We start from the raw sequence: 19,482 nt of genomic DNA on the forward strand, positions 1-19,482 counted from the left end.
CCTTGTGAATGATGTGACATCACATGGCGAAATGTATCATTGCACACGAAGGTTCTTATGCAACCAATTGCGCTTGAGCAGGGAATGTCAATCACTCAGAACGAGCGCGTATTGCAGTGATTGATCGCCACTTCTGGGGTGACAAAGAAAAATATAAACTTTTTGCTTCTTAAAAAGGGACATAACAAATTTTCTGTCATGATTCAGATAGAACATACAATTTTAAATAACTTTCCCAATTTACTTCTATTATCAAATAATATTCTTTTGTTATCCTTTGTTGAAAAGCATCAAGGTAGGCTCAGGAGTGTGCACATGTCCGCGGCATAAGGCAGCAGTTTTGCAAGAATATTATACATTAGCAAAAGCACTAGATGGCAGCGATATTTCCGGTCATGTAGTCTTCTAGACACGTGCACACTGCCTATCTAGATATCTCTTCAAAGAATAAACAGAAGAATGAAGCAAATTGGATTATTTATTTTTTAATTGTATGTCCTGTCTGAATCATGAGAAAAAAAAAAAGTTTGTTTCATGTCCCTTTAAATATATGCAGCACACAAAGGACACAGCAGAGAAGTGATTAGATTTTATTAACCCAGTCTACAGATAGAGAATTAACTACTAATCAGAAGCAACCAACTCTATTCATGGCAAGAGGCTGCAGCATTCCGTAGCAAAACTACTACAAGGTAGACCACACTGTGGAATTGTGGGAAAGTCATGATGTCACAGGTAGACTCATTCACTCCAGTGAGAGTGATTTCATCTCTAAACCCTCCAGGCATATAAAGGAAATGGTGTCTAACTGCATCCGGGCCGGGAATGCGAATTCTGATCCATCTGAGAGTTTCACCTTCAGTTTATCCGCCTCGTGCGTAAAACATATCTGCAAGAGGAGGAAAGTACAGGGTTTCATTAATAGCGAGGCCTGGCTTTGATACCAAATAGGCTTTTTATTGTATGGACAGAACAGGACTGGTAGTTATTAACCTCTTGACTTCCAGAGCAGACACTGCAATGAATTAAAGCTCTCTAGCAGACAAGGGGTTAATAAATGTACAAAACCAGACTTACTGAAGTTTCCTCTCCTTGCTTGAAAGGAAATGACTTTTCCCTTTGCTCTGTCCCCCAGGTATCACCCTCTTTGGAATTGCACACTATGATGTTTGTGTCACCATGAAGGTTAAACCGTACGTTGAAATGAAGGATAAAGTTGGTGGCGTCCTTGCCCAGGTTTACGGTGAACCTTTAAAAGAAAGGAAAGACTTAAATTGTGCTTATAGGTAAATATAAAATGTCATTAAAGAGCTGGAACAGAATACTAAATCTAGTTACTCTCAGTACAATATTTCTTTCAAAATAGTTTGTAAGTACTGTAACGGATCCAAGGAACAATAATAAAAACATTTTAGACTTATTTTGCAAAAAAATTCTGTTTGAGACATAGCGCTTGAAAAAGCTCATGAGTGTTCTGTGCTGCAGCCAGGGGTCAAGTTGAGCGGGAACGCATGGGAATGGAGTTCCTGCACTATTTTTGCAGGAGGAACTGAGTTCCCACTAGGCAGAGAACAGAAACGCTTCAGTAAACACTGCTGCTGATGGGAGGAGCTGGACACAGCCTAGTTTGAGGGACAGTGAGATCCTCTAGTAATGGCCAGCAACACTTCCTACAATACACTAAATGCAAGCCTGTCAACTGTTCTGCCGTGTGAAACACATGGTGCTTACATTTCTGTGTGGCTTGCTCTAGGTTTATTTAGCTCCCTCAGCAGAAATAGGACTATTGCACCTTAAAGCGAAGGTGAACTTTGATGAATCGGTGCCCTGTTTTTAAAAATACTATTAAGAGCAGGGGCACTTTCATTCATCAAAGTTTACATTTCACAGTTTTTGTAAAAAATACTTTCCTTTTATTCTGGAAGCTGCTCCAGCACTTCCCCCGCAAGTCTCTTCATACGTCACCAATGACGAATCCGGCTTCCTCTAACTCACGGCTTCCCACCCCCCCCCCCCCCCCAGAGCAAACCTTGCCTGAGGCCACGCTGTGATTGGAGGAAGCCGGATTCGTCATTGGTGACGTAAGAATAGACTTGCGACGGGCAGGGGATGCGCCGCAGCAGCTTCCAGAATAAAAAAAGGTAAGTATTTTTACAAAAACAGTGAAATGTAAACTTTGATGAATGAAAGTGCCCCTGTTCTTAGTGTTTTTAAAAACCAGGGCACTGATTCATCAAAGTTCACCTTCACGATAGAGGAGATAGATAGAACAATATTTGTGAGGGGTGTGGAAGTCTTGGCGAGTTCCCAAACTTTTTTTGTAGGACTTGACCCCTGGCCGCAGCCAATTAGTGAGATATAAATCAATCCCTCCACTTATCGAGTAATCACATGCTGCACTCCAGATTTCTAAACGGAACATTGAACACAAAATATAATGTATTCAAATGAAAGGTTAACCTGAGAATGTGCAGATCTATTTTTTTTTTAAATATTTGTTCTTTAATGAATAAAGCATAACATTTTAGTTTCTATATAGTTGTGGGCGCTGCCATATTGAGGCCAAATATTAATTTCTTTGTTTCTGCTGAAGAGAATTAAAGGACAGATTATGTGAAAACAATGACTGTTTATTATATAGCAGTGTAAAAGGGACATTAAACCCTGTTAATTGCTATATTCTAGTCAGACAATGTTTGCACATTGTTCCCAACTGCTCTCAGCAACAGATTAGATAAGGGGAAGTCTAGGTTACAACTTGGTAGGACATTCTTCTGTGGAAACTCCGGGGAATTGGACATCTCACAATTTGTCTTAAAGTGAAAGTAAATTTACTTGCACTAGAATCATGCTATAGTTTAACCCTTTCAGTGCCAATGACAGCTCTGAGCCGTCACAGAGTTTCTCACTCTGGTGCTAATGACGGCTCAGAGCCGTCATGAGCACTCTTCCCACCTTGAGGGAGATCGGGGGGCTCCTTGCTGCTCCTACCCCGGCGATCGTGCCTGTAGAGTGACAGGCATCGCCGGGGCTTCACGTGATGACGTCACCGCGCAACTTTATTTAAAATTAACAATGTTAAGTATAGGAGCAGGGGGCATGCTGCTTAGAAGCCTGTATCTCAGGCATCTAAGCAGCTACAGACCCTCAAGACCCATTGTTGGAAAGGTAATCGCCTAACCTTTCCAACAGTGTAAGTCTTGGGGGTCTGTAAAAAATATTAAAGTTAAAAAAAGTTTTCAAAAATTGCAAAAATAATAAAAAAAAAAATATTAGCACCCAGGTGGGAAATGGCTTAGTTTAGTCGCTAACTTTTTTTTTTAAAGCTAAAGTATATTTACTTATTATCCAGTCTGTTCCTCCGCCCTCTCTTTTTTCCGGGTTTATGCTGCCTACAGTGTTCAGTGGTCCCACCCGTCGTAAGCGAAAGGATACGTGCTTAACATAGAAAATTTTTCGCATGCGCAATTACGATCTACGCCGAGATACATACTAACAATGAATCACTTTATTCATTGTTTAGTATTTCAGCAGAGATCGTCCTAACAGAGTCTTTGGGGAATTTCGCAATGCCGAGACAAACAAGCGAAAATGTATAATACAATTGTATATTAATTAAGAACATAAAACAAGTTGGGATAGAGACAAAATATAATATGTACTTTAATTACTTTACCTACTTTTATACTGCAGTGCCTCGCCATTAACCCTTTCTTTTAAGTGTCCGAATTATACAGCTCTAACTCCCCCCACACAATTCCTTTTATGGTTGCATCCATATCCACCATTGATTTGGAAGAATGCAATACTTTAACTCATTATCTGCTGGAGCATGCCTAAAAGCAAATAAGCTGCTGTGAACTCAGTTTAAATTACAATGCCTGTGTTTGAGGTTAAACACTGATAAGGGGGAGGAAATAGGTCTACTCCAGACAGCATGGATTTGTAACAAATTTTGCTTATTTTTGAAAATTATTAAAATACTTGCCGGCAATTTTTAAACAATTTTTTTTATGCAAACTATTTTTACTTAATTAGCCCTTTATAATCTTAACATGTTTTATGTCCCTTTAAGTTACAGAATAAAGAGTCAAAATAATGCAGTGGAGTTAGGGGAGGCAGGAAAGCACTAGCCCCCAAGCATAATGGCTGGCCCCCCAATCAACTGTAATTGGCCCTCATTTTCCCACCCAAAGCTCCCAGCTTCACACGGACTCCGCCCACATCACACCCCACACAAAAAACAATGGTGGGCCACAGGTAAGTTGCCCCTGGAGACGCCACTGAAACAATTTTTTTTTTACTTCACATAATGAATCATTTATTATATTACATCTCAAAGTATCTCATGTCCCTTTAAAGGGACATGAAACCCCAAGAAAACTCATGATTTAGATACAACAAAATATGAAATTACTTTCTAGTTTACTTATATAATCTAATTTGCTTAATTCTTCTGGTATCCTTTGTTGAAAAGCATACCTGGGTTAGCTCACGAGCAGCATTGCACTACTAGGAGCTAGCTACACAAACCTATGCCTCCCGTCAGTAGTGCATTGCTGGGCCTTCAACAAAAGAAACCATAAGAGCAAAGCAAATTAGAGAATAGAGATAATTGGAAAGTTGTTCAAAACTGTATGCTCTGTCTGAATGATGAAAGAAAAGGTTTGTGCTTTATGTCCCTTTAGGCTCCAACCAACCCTGCAATTCCACCTATTACAGGAAATTGGGGGGGGGGGACCCTATCATTTTGAAAGTTAAAAGGGACATTGTACACTAGATTTTTCTTTGCATAGTAGTTTTGTAAATGATCCATTTTTATAGCCCATATGGGAGTGATTTTGTAACAATCTATAGTTTATTTTTTTTAACATTGTGCTGATTTGCAGGCACCTAATCACGCCCTTAAGTATCAGATGTATACTGATGTCTACAGATTTCTGCTTACGTTTACGTAATCTGTCTGCTTATGCAGAGGGGGTCTTCTCTTTCTGCTTTATCAGCCCCTTTCACTGGGTGTCCCAGCCTAACCTCATCAACAATGCTAAACTGGGAGCTTCTAATTTAGTTTTTAAAAATGTTTTATACTGGATTTTTATTTCAGTATCTGTGCCTATTCTTTTTATAGTAGTGTATTACATGCAGTTATATGAAAATTGGTGTATACTGTCCCTTTAAAGTATAAAATGTACAATTTTAAAAATAATTAAAGGGACACTCAAGTAAAAAAATTAAACTGTCATGATTCAGATAGAGCAGCAATTTTGAATAACTTTGCGATTTACTTCCATTAACAAAATGTGCACAGCCTTTTTATATTTACACATTTTGAGTCACCAGCAACTACTGAGCACATGCAACAATTCACAGAATATATAGTTATATGCATCTGTGATTGGCTGATGGTTGTCACATGATACAGGTAGAGTGGAAATAGACTTAAATTTGTCAGGAAAAAAAAAAATGTACTTGTTATGATGTTTGTTGATTATGCAAATCTACTGTATTTACTTTAATGAAACCTGATGATATTCATCATATATTGTTTATTTACACAGCAAAAGCAAAGAAGCTTCTCTCATACTCCAAACAGTTTCTAGAAATCAAATTCTGTAACCTAAGTGTGCAGCAGCTACATGTTACTTAGTGATTGTTTAGAGCAGTGCACAAAATCATTTATTAGTCTTAATTGGCTACAATTGAGGGAAAAGATATGCACTTGATTTGGGTAATTTGCTGCATCATTAGCGATTCATTTTGATATCCAGCTTCTCTGAAGGGGGACACACTTTACATAAATCTTGCATAAGATCTAATTCCCTTTATTAAGTAGACATTTGAGTCTTGTATATACAGCCCCAGAGGACCAAGGGGGAGGGGTGGAGTCTATATCATGTCCCTAGTGTCATATATACAGCCCCAGAGGACCAAGAGGGGAGGGGTGGAGTCTATATCCTGTCCCTAGTGTCGTATATACAGCCCCAGAGGACCAAGAGGGGAGAGGTGGAGTCTATATCCTGTCCCTATTGTCGTATATACAGCCCCAGAGGACCAAGAGGGGAGGGGTGGAGTCTATATCCTGTCCCTAGTGTTGTATATATACAGCCCCAGAGGAACAGTAGGGGAGGGGTGCAGTCTATATCCTGTCCCTAGTGTCGTATATACAGCCCCAGAGGAACAGTAGGTGAGCGGTGCAGTCTATATCCTGTCCCTAGTGTCGTATATATACAGCCCCAGAGGACCAAGAGGGGAGAGGTGGAGTCTATATCCTGTCCCTAGTGTCGTATATACAGCCCCAAAGGAACAAGAGGGGAGGGTTGGAGTCTAAATCCTGTCCCTAGTGTCATATATACAGCCCCAAAGGAACAAGAGGGGAGGGGTGGAGTCTATATCATGTCCCTAGTGTCGTATGTACAGCCCCAAAGGAACAAGAGGGGAGGGGTGGAGTCTATATCATGTCCCTAGTGTCACTGGGTAAGGAACTAGCTGTGCAGCATAATCATGACTACTCTTGTTAGTTTATACACAGATTTAGGGTCAGATTACAAGTGGAGTGCTAACTGCGCTAGAAGTTTGGATTTTTGTGCTCGTCAGGTTTCGCTGGTCTTAGTTAAAAAAGTAAACTTATCGCTTGTGTGCTAATACAAGCGCAAAAAGCCGAACTTAGAATATTGCGTGCCCTTAATGCTCACTTTGGTTTAACGGGACACTTTCCTTTTGTGCTGCCACTAAGGTTATTTGGCCTTTGAGCAGTTGGAAGGGGGAGTTTATCATAAGGTTTGTGCAAAGACGCTGGGCAGGAAGCTGATTTACTCACAAGAGAAGTTCCCCTTTCACCTCATCTTGTTTTGGTGAAGTAAGCAGAGTTGCCATAGCAAGTGTCTTGCAGGGTGGGGGTCATGTGATTATAAAGCAGGACTTTATAGGGACATGAAACCAAAAATTTATTTTTTATATTTCAGATAGAACATTCAGTTTTAAAATAACTTTCCAAATGACTTCCATTATCAAATTTGCTTTATTCTCTTAGTATCTTTTGTTGAAGGTGCAGCAATGCATTACTGTGAGCTAGCTGAACTCATCAGGTGAGCCAATGACAAAAGGCATTTCTGTGCAGCCACCAATCACCATCTTAGTCACAGTAGTGCATTGCTACTCCCAAGTATAGCTAGTTATGTTTTTCAAAGGATACCAAGAGAACAAAGCAACTTCGATAATCAAAGTAAATTGGAAATTTGCATGTTCTATCTGAATAATGAAAGTTTAAATTTTACTTCATTGTCTAAGTGATTTCATTAGCAGATGGCTGGTCCTGTAAGTGGCGAGACCCCTGAGGTTTACAGCAGGATGTTAATACCAGGGGGCAAGGGGTTAACATGAGGTATTATGTTGTATTAGGCAATAAAGCTGCAGCCAGTCTTAGAGCTTCAACTGCACAGATTCTGAGCCCTATTTCTCAATATAAATGCCCCATTTTTACTAGGAATCCCCTGCTGACCCCAAAGGTAGCCCACCCTGATCCTTCCCACTGACCGACTAGCAAGACAAGCCACAGCCTCCTGGCACACAGAAATAAAACAGTGAGATCTGCAATCTATACCAGTCATTGTGTTGGTTTGTTATTTAAGCGGATATTTATCCAAGAGTTCTAGGACCAGGAACATTTAGCTGACATACTATTGAATCAGTGCAGGAGGTTTTACAAGAACATTTGCTATTAATGGGCCAAAATATGACAACATCTAAAGATCGTATTAACTTATTTTATCAGAAAAGTATCCTTTTAACATGTTTAATAGGGACCTTGGTCCTGTCAAATCTTCTCCCCTTTTAAAATGTACCCATATTTTTATGTGCTGGGGTGTATTAGATTGTTTCTAAAAAGCTAATTTACCTTTAGTATGACATTTTAAATATATAATTTTGCCTGCTGTTTTCCCACCTATACTGAAAATAGTAATACTGCAAATATCAACCTCACTGTTGTAGGTTGGAGACAAATAGCCCATCCAGTTGAATACAATTCACTCTTCACAGCTGCTTGCCTCACTACATTTTCCCTTTAAGTCAGATGTCTTGTGCTTATTTTTGGGGCACTGTTATTGTATCTAAGTACAGAGGACGGCATAAGAACAGCAGCTTCCAATGGGCTAAGAAACTAGAGAATTATTCCAGAGCTTCAAACTTCCCAAACACCAATACCCTACAGCCTCCTGTATGCTCCCTGTGCATAAATTCTGCCATCCCCTCCAAAACATACTGACTCCACCCCTGGGTTATGCCCCGCCCCCAGACTACACTGTCACCACAAGTCAGCCTCAGGGTGACTATTAAAAGGTTTGGCAGGTAAGTTGTCTTGATTTGGGAACTCTGACTCTCCTTACAATTTAAAGGTTTAACAATCCCACCCAATGTTCAAAGAAATGTCCAGCTTTAACAACAATTGGCCCTGACCAATAATATTGTCTGGGATCCCTGAATTAGAGAATCTTTAGGACTGTCCTAAGTCTCTCCAGGAACTGTAAACCTCATAAAGAGGAACCTTTATAAGAAAGTGGGTCTAATATTCAGCTCACTGATGTTACCTCTTGAGCTGCTTTTAAAGGAGAAACTTAATCAGTGCCAAGTGTCTCATCCAGAGAAACCCCAAAACAGATCATCAGGACAGGGTCATTCCGTGCTGGAACTACTGTCAATTTAGCCCCTGACTGCATATTACTATGACAGGTTTATTCAGGGATGGGGTCTAATGTAGATTTACATTCTACGTGCACATTATCAGCACAGGCTCAAAACAGTGCTAGGTGTCCTATGATGACTCCTGACTGTATATCAGGACATGGTAGCCTGTTTTCATCATCCTCACACACATTTCTAGCTCAGATACCACTAACCCTGTGACTTTACAGAAACCAGCAGCAAACTGGTTAATACTGAAGCCTACATCATTAACTGTAACCAGGACCTAAAGCCTCCGGTACATCACCCCCCCCCTCCGCATGAGCTGTGATCCTATGACAGATGTGATACTCTGTGGCCTGGCAAGGAGCCCAGGTGGCCCCTCCCTGACCCGCCAGCGCAGAGATGCTCAATTTGTGTTTTACCAAATTAGGGACGTTTCAACTCAAGATTTGTTATAAGGGCACTGCCTATAGTTTCCATAAATCAGAGACACAGCAACAGTGTAATTTACGGTCATTTACACATATTGCGTTTGATAGAATGTTAAGATACAGATTAACCCATTAGTGTTCACCACACCCATCTAAAACTAAACTTTGATTTTATCTCTGCAGTTAAAGAATTACTTTTTGGGATTGCAGTGGAGAGAGAATAAAATGCCAGGAAATAATTACTGCAGAAATAATGAACATCTGACCTGGATTGCTTTACTATATAAACCTCAATTAAACTGGAAAATTCAGACCTACAGCAGATGACTCAGTAAGTACCCACTTAGCTTTTCCGTTGCAGAGGGGCACGTTTTACTTACCCTTTAGAATCTTTGGGAATGAGACCTTTCAATGCCAGGCAGTGCCCCTTCTTCAGATTAAGGTTATTCAGAACCACACCCTGAAGAGAAAAAACCCCAGAATCCATCAGAGATGGCTGCTTTATTGCAGATCACAATAATACAACTTTAAAAAGCAGTGGTACTGTGCTTTTGTGTTAAATAAACAATGGTTGGATTTGAGATGTTAAGATTTAACCCTACGTGGCATTTGCTTATTCACAATTATTAATGGGCACAGTTTCTCCTTAACCCCTGCCTTCCTAGTGTGGATTCGTAGATTTATCCACAAATATTTCTAACCAGTGGTTAATTAAGTTCCCAGACATGATTCTCAATTCTGCCAATAGCTGATATGTCCCTAGAGCCATAAAGAGTTAACCCTCACAGAATGATCTGCCAGCAACTCCCAACTTGACTCAAACCCCTTGTGAAAGTAAAATGCAAGTTCTGAGCAGTTAACCCACAGCTGTCTGGAGAGCAAAGAGATTCATTATGGTAATGTGACCTATGCACCATCACTAGGGCCTGGGTAACCCCTTATTTGCCAGATCTTTCACATTATTTGTAATTATAAATAATAGAATTAAAAATAAAGATCACACAATAAGCAGGGGAATTGCCAGCTGCTGCGATTGGCTACTTAACTAACCAAACAAAAGATTGTCACATGCAGCAGTCATTTTGTTGTATTTAAGCAGAGCACCCTCTGGTTCCGTAACCTCCTTATTATGCACATTAATTCCATAAACATAGCAAAGAAACCAACAGCTCTGGCTACAGCCTAAAGTCTTACAAAAGTTGGGGAGGGAGATCAGCAACTCAAATATGTTAAATTATTGTTGTTAAATTCTTTGGTCTAAAACTTGTTTATGACATAAGTGGTGGCATCTGACACACAGAGTGCAGTAAATTAAGGGGCACATTTAAAAAAAAAAGGCTGAGCCAGAAACACCCTTAATCCACCATATCTGTTTCACCCAACAGAAGTCCTCAACACCTAATGATTTGTTAAACAGTCCACAAACAATAACCATAGCACAATACACCAATTAACGTTTCACCCAACAACTAGAGGATCCTGATGTAGTTGCTTTCCCCACCCAGACTTACACACTGTGCCATCTTCCTATCTCAAGTCTTCCAGTGATCCAAATAAACCACCAGCTGGGCTTCCCAGGCTTTATATCCCAGAGCTGGACCACGCCCCCAACCAATCAGGAAAGAGTATTTAAGCTGGGCGTGACCACAAAAGCCCTTTCCACCAAACTCAGTTTTGTAGACATTTTGCAGATGTGATTTGTTGGCAAGAGATGCCCATTGTGAGTTTAGTAACCCTTGTGCCTGTATTGCTGCATTAAAAAGTCTGTATAATTAGGCTGACCATATTGCCGCTTTAAAAAGGGACACATATGAAAAATACATATGTCAGGGCTGATTAAAGAAATGCTTTGAAGAATGTTCTATTATAAGAACCCTGACATATGTATTTTTCATATGTGTCCCTTTTTAAAGCGGCAATATGGTCAGCCTATGTATAATGCCTCCCTCAGATATGCACTACAATAAGGTACCTAGGGGTCATGTTGCCCTTATGTACCTTCAGCATCATGTAAATAAACCCAGTGACAAGTCTCCATGATCACAATCAGACCTGCAAGTCATATACACAGGTATCTCTCTGATAACCTAACTGTTGAGGATCAGCTTAGCAAGAGAACTGCTGAGAAGGTACAATATTGAAATGATCTTCTTGTCACATTAGGGGTTAATGCTGGCATCTGGAGATTGACTGGGTCTGATCCATTATGCGTGCTCCAGCTCTGAGGTCTGGAGACTCTGACTCACAAGTGTGTGTGTGTGGGGGGGGGGGGGGGTAGAGAAACTAATGCTTAGAGACCACAAACAAAAGAGTTTGTTGCTGGGTTTTTGTACAGTGGCAGGAACCGTTTAACTGTATTTCATCAGGACAGGCTCAGGCAATATTGTAGACTGATTTGCTGACTGTGCATTATCAGGACAGGTTGAGCATGGGTATCTATCTAATGTGGAATGACATTTTGATTGCACATTATCAGGACAGGCTCACTGTACTATAACTTATAGATTATCAAGACAGGCTCACTTCACTATACCTTATAAATGATCAGGACAGGCTCACTTCACTATACCTTATAAATTATCAGGACAGGCTCACTGTACTATAACTTATAAATTATCCGGACAGAGCTAGTTTTCCATTTAATGTGGGGAGATGGGACTTACACAGAGACTGCAGTATGATTTTCTAATGCAGGGTAACATATTGCCTGCACATTATCAGGACAGGTTCAGACACCAGTTCTATATCTAATGTAGGGTAACATATTGCCTGCACATTATCAGGACAGGCTCAGACACCAGTTCTATATCTAATGCAGGTAACATATTGCCTGCACATTATCAGGACAAGTTCAGACACCAGTTCTACATCTAATGCGCGGTAACATATTGCCTGCACCTTATCAGGACAGGCTCAGACACCAGTTCTATATCTAATGCGGGTAACATAATTGCCTGCACATTATCAGGACAGGCTCAGACACTAGTTCTATATCTAATGCGGGTAACATATTGCCTGCACATTATCAGGACAGGCTCAGACACCAGTTCTATATCTAATGCGGGTTACATATTGCCTGCACATTATCAGGGCAGGTTCAGACACCAGTTCTTTATCTAATGTGGGGTAACATATTGCCTGCACATTATCAGGACAGGTTCAGACACCAGTTCTATATCTAATGCGGGTAACATATTGCCTGCACATTATCAGGACAGGTTCAGACACCAGTTCTATATCTAATGCGGGTAACATATTGCCTGCACATTATCAGGACAGGTTCAGACACCAGTTCTATATCTAATGCGGGTAACATATTGCCTGCACATTATCAGGACAGGTTCAGACACCAGTTCTATATCTAATGCGGGTTACATATTGCCTGCACATTATCAGGGCAGGTTCAGACACCAGTTCTATATCTAATGCGGGTAACATATTGCTTGCACATTATCAGGACAGGCTCAGACACCAGTTCTATATCTAATGCGGGTAACATATTGCCTGCACATTATCAGGACAAGTTCAGACACCAGTTCTATATCTAATGTGAGTAACATATTGCCTGCACATTATCAGGACAGGCTCAGACACCAGTTCTATATCTAATGCGGGTTACATATTGCCTGCACCTTATCAGGACAGGCTCAGACACCAGTTCTATATCTAATGCGGGTAACATATTGCTTGCACATTATCAGGACAGGCTCAGACACCAGTTCTATATCTAATGCGGGTAACATATTGCCTGCACATTATCAGGACAAGTTCAGACACCAGTTCTATATCTAATGCGGGTGACATATTGCCTGCACATTATCAGGACAGGTTCAGACACCAGTTCTATATCTAATGCGGGTTACATATTGCCTGCACATTATCAGGACAGGTTCAGACACCAGTTCTATATCTAATGCGGGTTACATATTGCCTGCACATTATCAGGGCAGGTTCAGACACCAGTTCTATATCTAATGTGGGGTAACATATTGTCTGCACATTATCAGGGCAGGTTCAGACACCAGTTCTATATCTAATGCGGGTGACATATTGCCTGCACCTTATCAGGACAGGCTCAGACACCAGTTCTATATCTAATGCGGGTAACATATTGCTTGCACCTTATCAGGGCAGGTTCAGACACCAGTTCTATATCTAATGCGGGTGACATATTGCCTGCACATTATCAGGGCAGCTTCAGACACCAGTTCTATATCTAATGTGGGGTAAGATATTGTCTGCACATTATCAGGGCAGGTTCAGACACCAGTTCTATATCTAATGCGGGTGACATATTGCCTGCACATTATCAGGACAGGTTCAGACACCAGTTCTATATCTAATGCGGGTTACATATTGCCTGCACATTATCAGGGCAGGTTCAGACACCAGTTCTATATCTAATGTGGGGTAACATATTGCCTGCACATTATCAGGACAGGTTCAGACACCAGTTCTATATCTAATGCGGGTAACATATTGCCTGCACATTATCAGGGCAGGTTCAGACACCAGTTCTATATCTAATACGGGTAAAATATTGCCTGCACATTATCAGGGCAGGTTCAGACACCAGTTCTATATCTAATGTGGGGTAACATATTGCCTGCACATTATAAAAAAAAATTCTGATTAATGTATTTTAAATGACTTGTTATACCAGCTGTATAAAATGTATGAGGAATTTCATCTTCAGGTTTATTTGTGTATATGAAATTGCTGGTTTTGTGCTTTTAAACCACAGCCTATTACAATGGATTGAGTTTCAGGTAATATCAGATCTCATTATGTTATCACTTTGTGTACACACACTTGCTTCCTTATCTTATATCTGTTTGTAAACCAAAGTCCAATACTTAGATAGAACACTGGAATATTAACATTTTATTACTTAAAGGAACACTGAACCCATTTGTTTCTTCTTTAATGATTCAGATAGAGCATGCAATTTACAGCAACTTTCTAATTTACTCCTATTATCAATTTTTCTTCGTTCTCTTGCTATCTTTATTTGAAAATCATGAATGTAAATCTTAGCAGCCAGCCTATTTTAGGTTCAGCACCATGGATAGTGCTTGGTTATTGGAGGCTGACATTTACCCACCAATAAGCAAGCATAACCCAGGTTCTCAACCAAAAATTGTCCGGCTCCTATGCATCACATTCCTGCTTTTTAAATAAAGATAGCAAGAGAACAAAGAAAAATTGATAATAGGAGTAAATTAGAAAGTTGCTTAAAATTGCTGCTCTATTTGAATCATTAAATAAAAAAATTGTGTTTAGTGTCCTTTTAACTATCCTGCACCCCACTGGGAGTGTAATTTCTTCTGCTGGCTGTATTTACTTATGCTTGTCAATATACTAGACTTCAGTATAGAAACTTTCAGTATAGGTGGGGATACCACAGGCTAAATAAGCTATTTCAAATGCAGAAATAAAGGTAAAGGATCGACTTGTGAACCATTTAATACACTACAACAGGTAAAATGAATAGTTGGGAATAGTTTAAAGAGGAGAACATTTTTGAGTAAACTGTCCCTTTAACTGCACATTGTCCGGACCTGCTCAAACAGTGCTGATTTTCATCTAACATGAGATAAACTAGCAATGACATATTATCAGGACAGGATCATTTATCTTCCTAATATCTACTGGCACAATATCAGGCCAGGTACAGAGAATGCTGACTTTTATCTTATGTGGAATGGTTAAGAAATGGCACGCTATCCATACTGGCACAGACAATGCTGTATTTCTACCACATGATCTACTGATGTAGGTTTGCCATATTGCTGCTTTAAAGGAGGACACATGAAAAATACATGCCAGAGGCTGTTTAAAAGAAATGTTTGAATAATTTTCCATTGTAAGAACCCTGACATATGTATATTTCATATGAGTCCCTCTTAAAGCGGCAATATGGCAAGCTATACTGATGACAACCCTTCAGGACAGAGCCACACAGTCTTGGATTTCTATCTAAAGATCTAATAACTGCACACTTTCAGGACAGGCTCAGACACTACTGGATTCTATAAAACATTTCTTGGAAGGAGTAACATTTAGTACTACCTCTCCCTCCCACACCTCTACATTCCACAAAATACTGATACATTTTGTTAAATATTATTGTTTAATTATAATTAATCATTTTATAACATTACTAGTTAGTTTTTTTTTACATAAAATAAATACTTAATTTGCCAGAAATACATGGGCGGGAAAGTCTGAACATCAGGACAAAGCCAAAAACAAAGAAATGTTTGACTTTCGGAGACATAGGGAAAAAAATCTGGCAAAAAAAGTCAACGCAGTCCCAGCGTCTGCCAAATATACAGAGGGGGGGAGCCACAGCAGCAGCTCAAAAAGGGGTTCACTTTATTTTCTGAGATGCACATGATTCCTCAAGGTCTCTCTTTAAGCCAAATGTATAATAAAAGCAAATAAACATGTTTTTTTCTAACAGTCAGTGATAGCTGAGACAATAAACTGATACTGAGTCAATATTAATCTTATTATTTCTTTATACGCCACACAATACTGATCACCCACCCTGTCTCTCAGGGAAATGTTTGCCCAAAAACCTAATCTAATTATAGCTCGGTCTTGTTATGCTAATATAAATATATACCCTGAGTATGTTCATCACCTCCTAGATAATGTCCCGCCTGCACCGATCCATATACTGTATCATCATATCTTACAGATCATATACCCTCTCCCTGCACACCCTCATAGATCATCACCCCTTACTGATCATATACCCTCTCCCTGCACCCTCATAGATCATCACCCCTTACAGATCATACACCCTCTCCCTGCACCCTCATAGATCATCACCCCTTACAGATCATACACCCTCTCCCTGCACCCCTCATAGATCATCACCCCTTACTGACCATACACCCTCTCCATGCACCCCTCATAGATCAAAACCCCTTACTGATCATACGCCCTCTCCCTGCACCCCTCATAGATCATCACCCCTTACTGATCATACACCCTCTCCCTGCACCCTCATAGGTCATCACCCCTTACAGATCATACACCCTCTCCCTGCACCCCTCATAGATCATCACCCCTTACTAATCATACACCCTCTCCATGCACCCCTCATAGATCATCACCCCTTACTGATCATACACCCTCTCCATGCACCCCTCATAGATCATCACCCCTTACTAATCATACACCCTCTCCATGCACCCCTCATAAATCATCACCCCTTATTGATCATACACCCTCTCCCTGAACCCCTCATAGATCATCACCCCTTACTGATCATACACCCTCTCTTTGTACCCCTCCTAGATCATCACCCCTTAAGTGTCACCCACTCTCTCCCTGCAACCCTCATTGATCATCACCCCTTACAGATCATACACTCTCTTTTTGCACCACTTATAGATCATCAGCCCTTACTGATCATACACCCTCTCCTTGCACCACTCATAGATCACCCCTTACAGCTTATACACCCACTCCCTGCTCCCCTCATATACCATCACCCCTTACTGATCATACACCTTCTCCCTGCGCCCCTCATAGATCATCACCCCTTACTGATCATACACCTTCTTCCTGCGCCCCTCATAGATCATCACCCCTTACTGATCATACACTCTCTCCCTGCACCCCTCCTAGATTATCACCCCTTAAGAGTCACCCATGTTCTCTCTGCAATCCTCATAGATCATCACCCCTTGCAGATCATACACCCTCTCCCTGCACCCCTCATAGATCATAACTCCTTACTGATCATACAGCCTCTCCCTGTACCCCTCATATACAATTACCCTCCCCTTACTGATCATACACCCTCTCCCTGCACCCCTCATAATTCATTACCTCTTACAGATCATATAGCCTCTCCCTGCACCCCTCATAGATCATCACTCCTTACAGATCATACACCCTTTCCCTGCACCCCTTATAGATCATCACCCCTTACTGATCTTACACCCCTCATAGATCATCACCCCTTACAGATCATATACCCTCTCCCTGTACCCCTTATAGATCATCACCCCTTACAGACCATACACCCTCTTCCTGCACCCCTCTTAGATCATCACCCCTTACTGATCATACACCCTGTGATGGACTCCCGCTACTCCGAATGGGTAGCTCTGCCAAGAGGGTCTTTCCTGTTCCTGGAACCTGTAGCTGTAGAGCGGCAAAGTGATTATAGCAAGTAGCCCCCCCTCATAACCAGACAAGACCAGTATTAAGGTAAAACACGAACAGGCTTTATTGGGAAAAATACACAGCTTATATACACATTCCCATCTTGATAAGAGCCTTATCTGATCCCGCGCTTCTCACACCTCCAGACAGGCTGGTACCTCCATAGGAGCCATAGTCACATAGAGACCTCACAATAGCTAGATCACAGTTTCGGGGTGATCCCAGGAGAGTGGCGGCCATTCAAGGGTGTCGTTAGAGAGCTCCTGGTGCCCAGATGCCACAGTACAAAAAGCGACATGATCCGTTACTGGGGACTGGAGCGGCAGCCTAGCAAAGGTACTCAGGAACAGCCTAAGGTGGGGGGGTGTCCAAAATCCACGGTTCCTGAGTAAGGTCCCCCTCACCACTCACCCCAACCCATGTCAACCAAAGGCATAACAAATCTACAAAAGAGCGGAGTTCTAGGGCAAAGGGTATTTGGAGCGACCTAGGTTAAAGTTCAGGGGGAAGTGATTCCATAAGCCCGGCAAGTTATGAAGGGGCCAAGAGATCAGCTCTTTCTGTGACAACAAGCACTCAGGGTAACAATAAAAGGGAAGCTGGTGGGGACACAATAATCCACAATATAGGAGGAGGTATCCTTGGCAGCCTGGTATCCATGACACACCCCTGATAGATCATCACCCCTTACTGATCATACACCCTCTCCCTGCACCACTCATAGATTCTCACCCCTTACTGATCATGCACCCTCTCCCTGCACCCTCATAGATCACCCCTCCTGATCATACACCATCTCCCTGCACCCCTCATAGATCATCACCCCTTACTGATTATACACCCTCTCTCTGCACCCCTCATAGATTATCACCCCTTACTGATCATACACCCTCTCCCTGCACCCCTCATAGATCATCACCCCTTACAGATCATACATCCTCTCCCTGTACCCCTCATAGATCATCACCCCTTACTGATCATACACCCTCTCCCTGCACCCCTCATAGATCATCACCCCTTACTGACCATACACCCTCTCCCTGCACCCCTCATAGATCATCACCCCTTACTGACCATACACCCTCTCCATGCACCCCTCATAGATCATCACCCCTTATTGATCATACACCATCTCCATGCACCACTCATAGATAATCACTCCTTGCAGATCATACACCCTTTCCCTGCACCCCTCATAGATCATCACCCCTTACTGATCATACACCCTCTCCCTGCACCCCTCATAGATCATCACCCCTTACAGATCATACACCCTTTCCTTGCACCCCTCATAGATCATCACCCCTTACTGATCATACGCCCTCTCCCTGCACCCCTCATAGATCATCACCCCTTACTGATCATACATCCTCTCCTTGCACCCCTCATAGATCATCACCCCTTACTGATCATACACTCTCTCCCTGCACCCCTCATAGATCATCACCCCTTACTGATCATACACCCTCTCCCTGTACCCCTCATAGATTATCACCCCTTACTGATCATACACTCTCTCCCTGCACCCCTCATAGATCATCACCCCTTACTGATCATACACCCTCTCCCTACTCCCCTCATAGATCATCACCCCTTACTGATCATACACCCTCTCCCTACTCCCCTCATAGATGCCTTCATCACACCTTACAGATCATATATTCTCCCCATGCATCTACACACACATTTACTAAGACATCCAACATACTGTACCTTTTCTGTACTTAATCCCTTTCAAACCAATGATAAAGAACTACCAGAGACTATCACAAGTCACATTATTCATCCCATGTTGTGTGTGCATTTTGCAGGAACTGAATGCTTTATTATCACATTTGCAGAAATAAATGTGATTGAATCATTTGAAAGAGAATGATCGTATAATTTCCATTCAGTTTTGAAACCTGAGGATTTGCCTCTCCCTCTCTTGAAGGGATCTCCATTAGTTGGCAGCTGAAAGATAGATTTGGAGGAGAAGTGAAACATTTCTTGTGGTTTCCTAGCCAGAGTGGCGTGGAACATACAGCTCAGTACTGACAGAGATGGGGGGGGGGGGAGCAGCAGCTGAACAGTGAGAGGGAAAGTGGGGACAGAAAAGTTATCACTTGTGGGGGGAAATGAGAAAGAGAGAGGGAATAGGAAGTTTAAGTACCATTTAACACAGTAGATTTGCATAATCAAC

General features: G+C 41.5%; 1 protein-coding gene across 1 annotated transcript; it reads right to left on the reverse strand.

The window, feature by feature from the left end:
* Nucleotides 1-576: 576 nt before the first annotated feature.
* Nucleotides 577-10,691, reverse strand: LGALS1 (galectin 1). Its single transcript, XM_053689043.1, has 4 exons — nt 10,625-10,691; nt 9,494-9,573; nt 1,078-1,249; nt 577-889 (listed from the first exon to the last, which is right to left on the reverse strand). The coding sequence occupies exons 1-4, from the start codon at nt 10,634-10,636 to the stop codon at nt 746-748; spliced, it is 408 nt and encodes a 135-aa protein (XP_053545018.1). The 5' UTR covers nt 10,637-10,691; the 3' UTR covers nt 577-745.
* Nucleotides 10,692-19,482: the final 8,791 nt, after the last annotated feature.

This window comes from Bombina bombina, chromosome 7 (assembly GCF_027579735.1).
Source record: "Bombina bombina isolate aBomBom1 chromosome 7, aBomBom1.pri, whole genome shotgun sequence".
NCBI classification, from domain to species: Eukaryota; Metazoa; Chordata; class Amphibia; order Anura; family Bombinatoridae; genus Bombina; species Bombina bombina.

Excerpts from the sequence above, each read along its gene's own strand:
- LGALS1 (XM_053689043.1), bottom strand. Across the intron at positions 1,250-9,493 it reads ATTCCCAAAGATTCTAAAGG|GTTCACCGTAAACCTGGGCA; the intron begins GTAAGTAAAACG and ends TTTCTTTTAAAG. Across the intron at positions 890-1,077 it reads AGCAAGGAGAGGAAACTTCA|ATATGTTTTACGCACGAGGC; the intron begins GTAAGTCTGGTT and ends CTCCTCTTGCAG.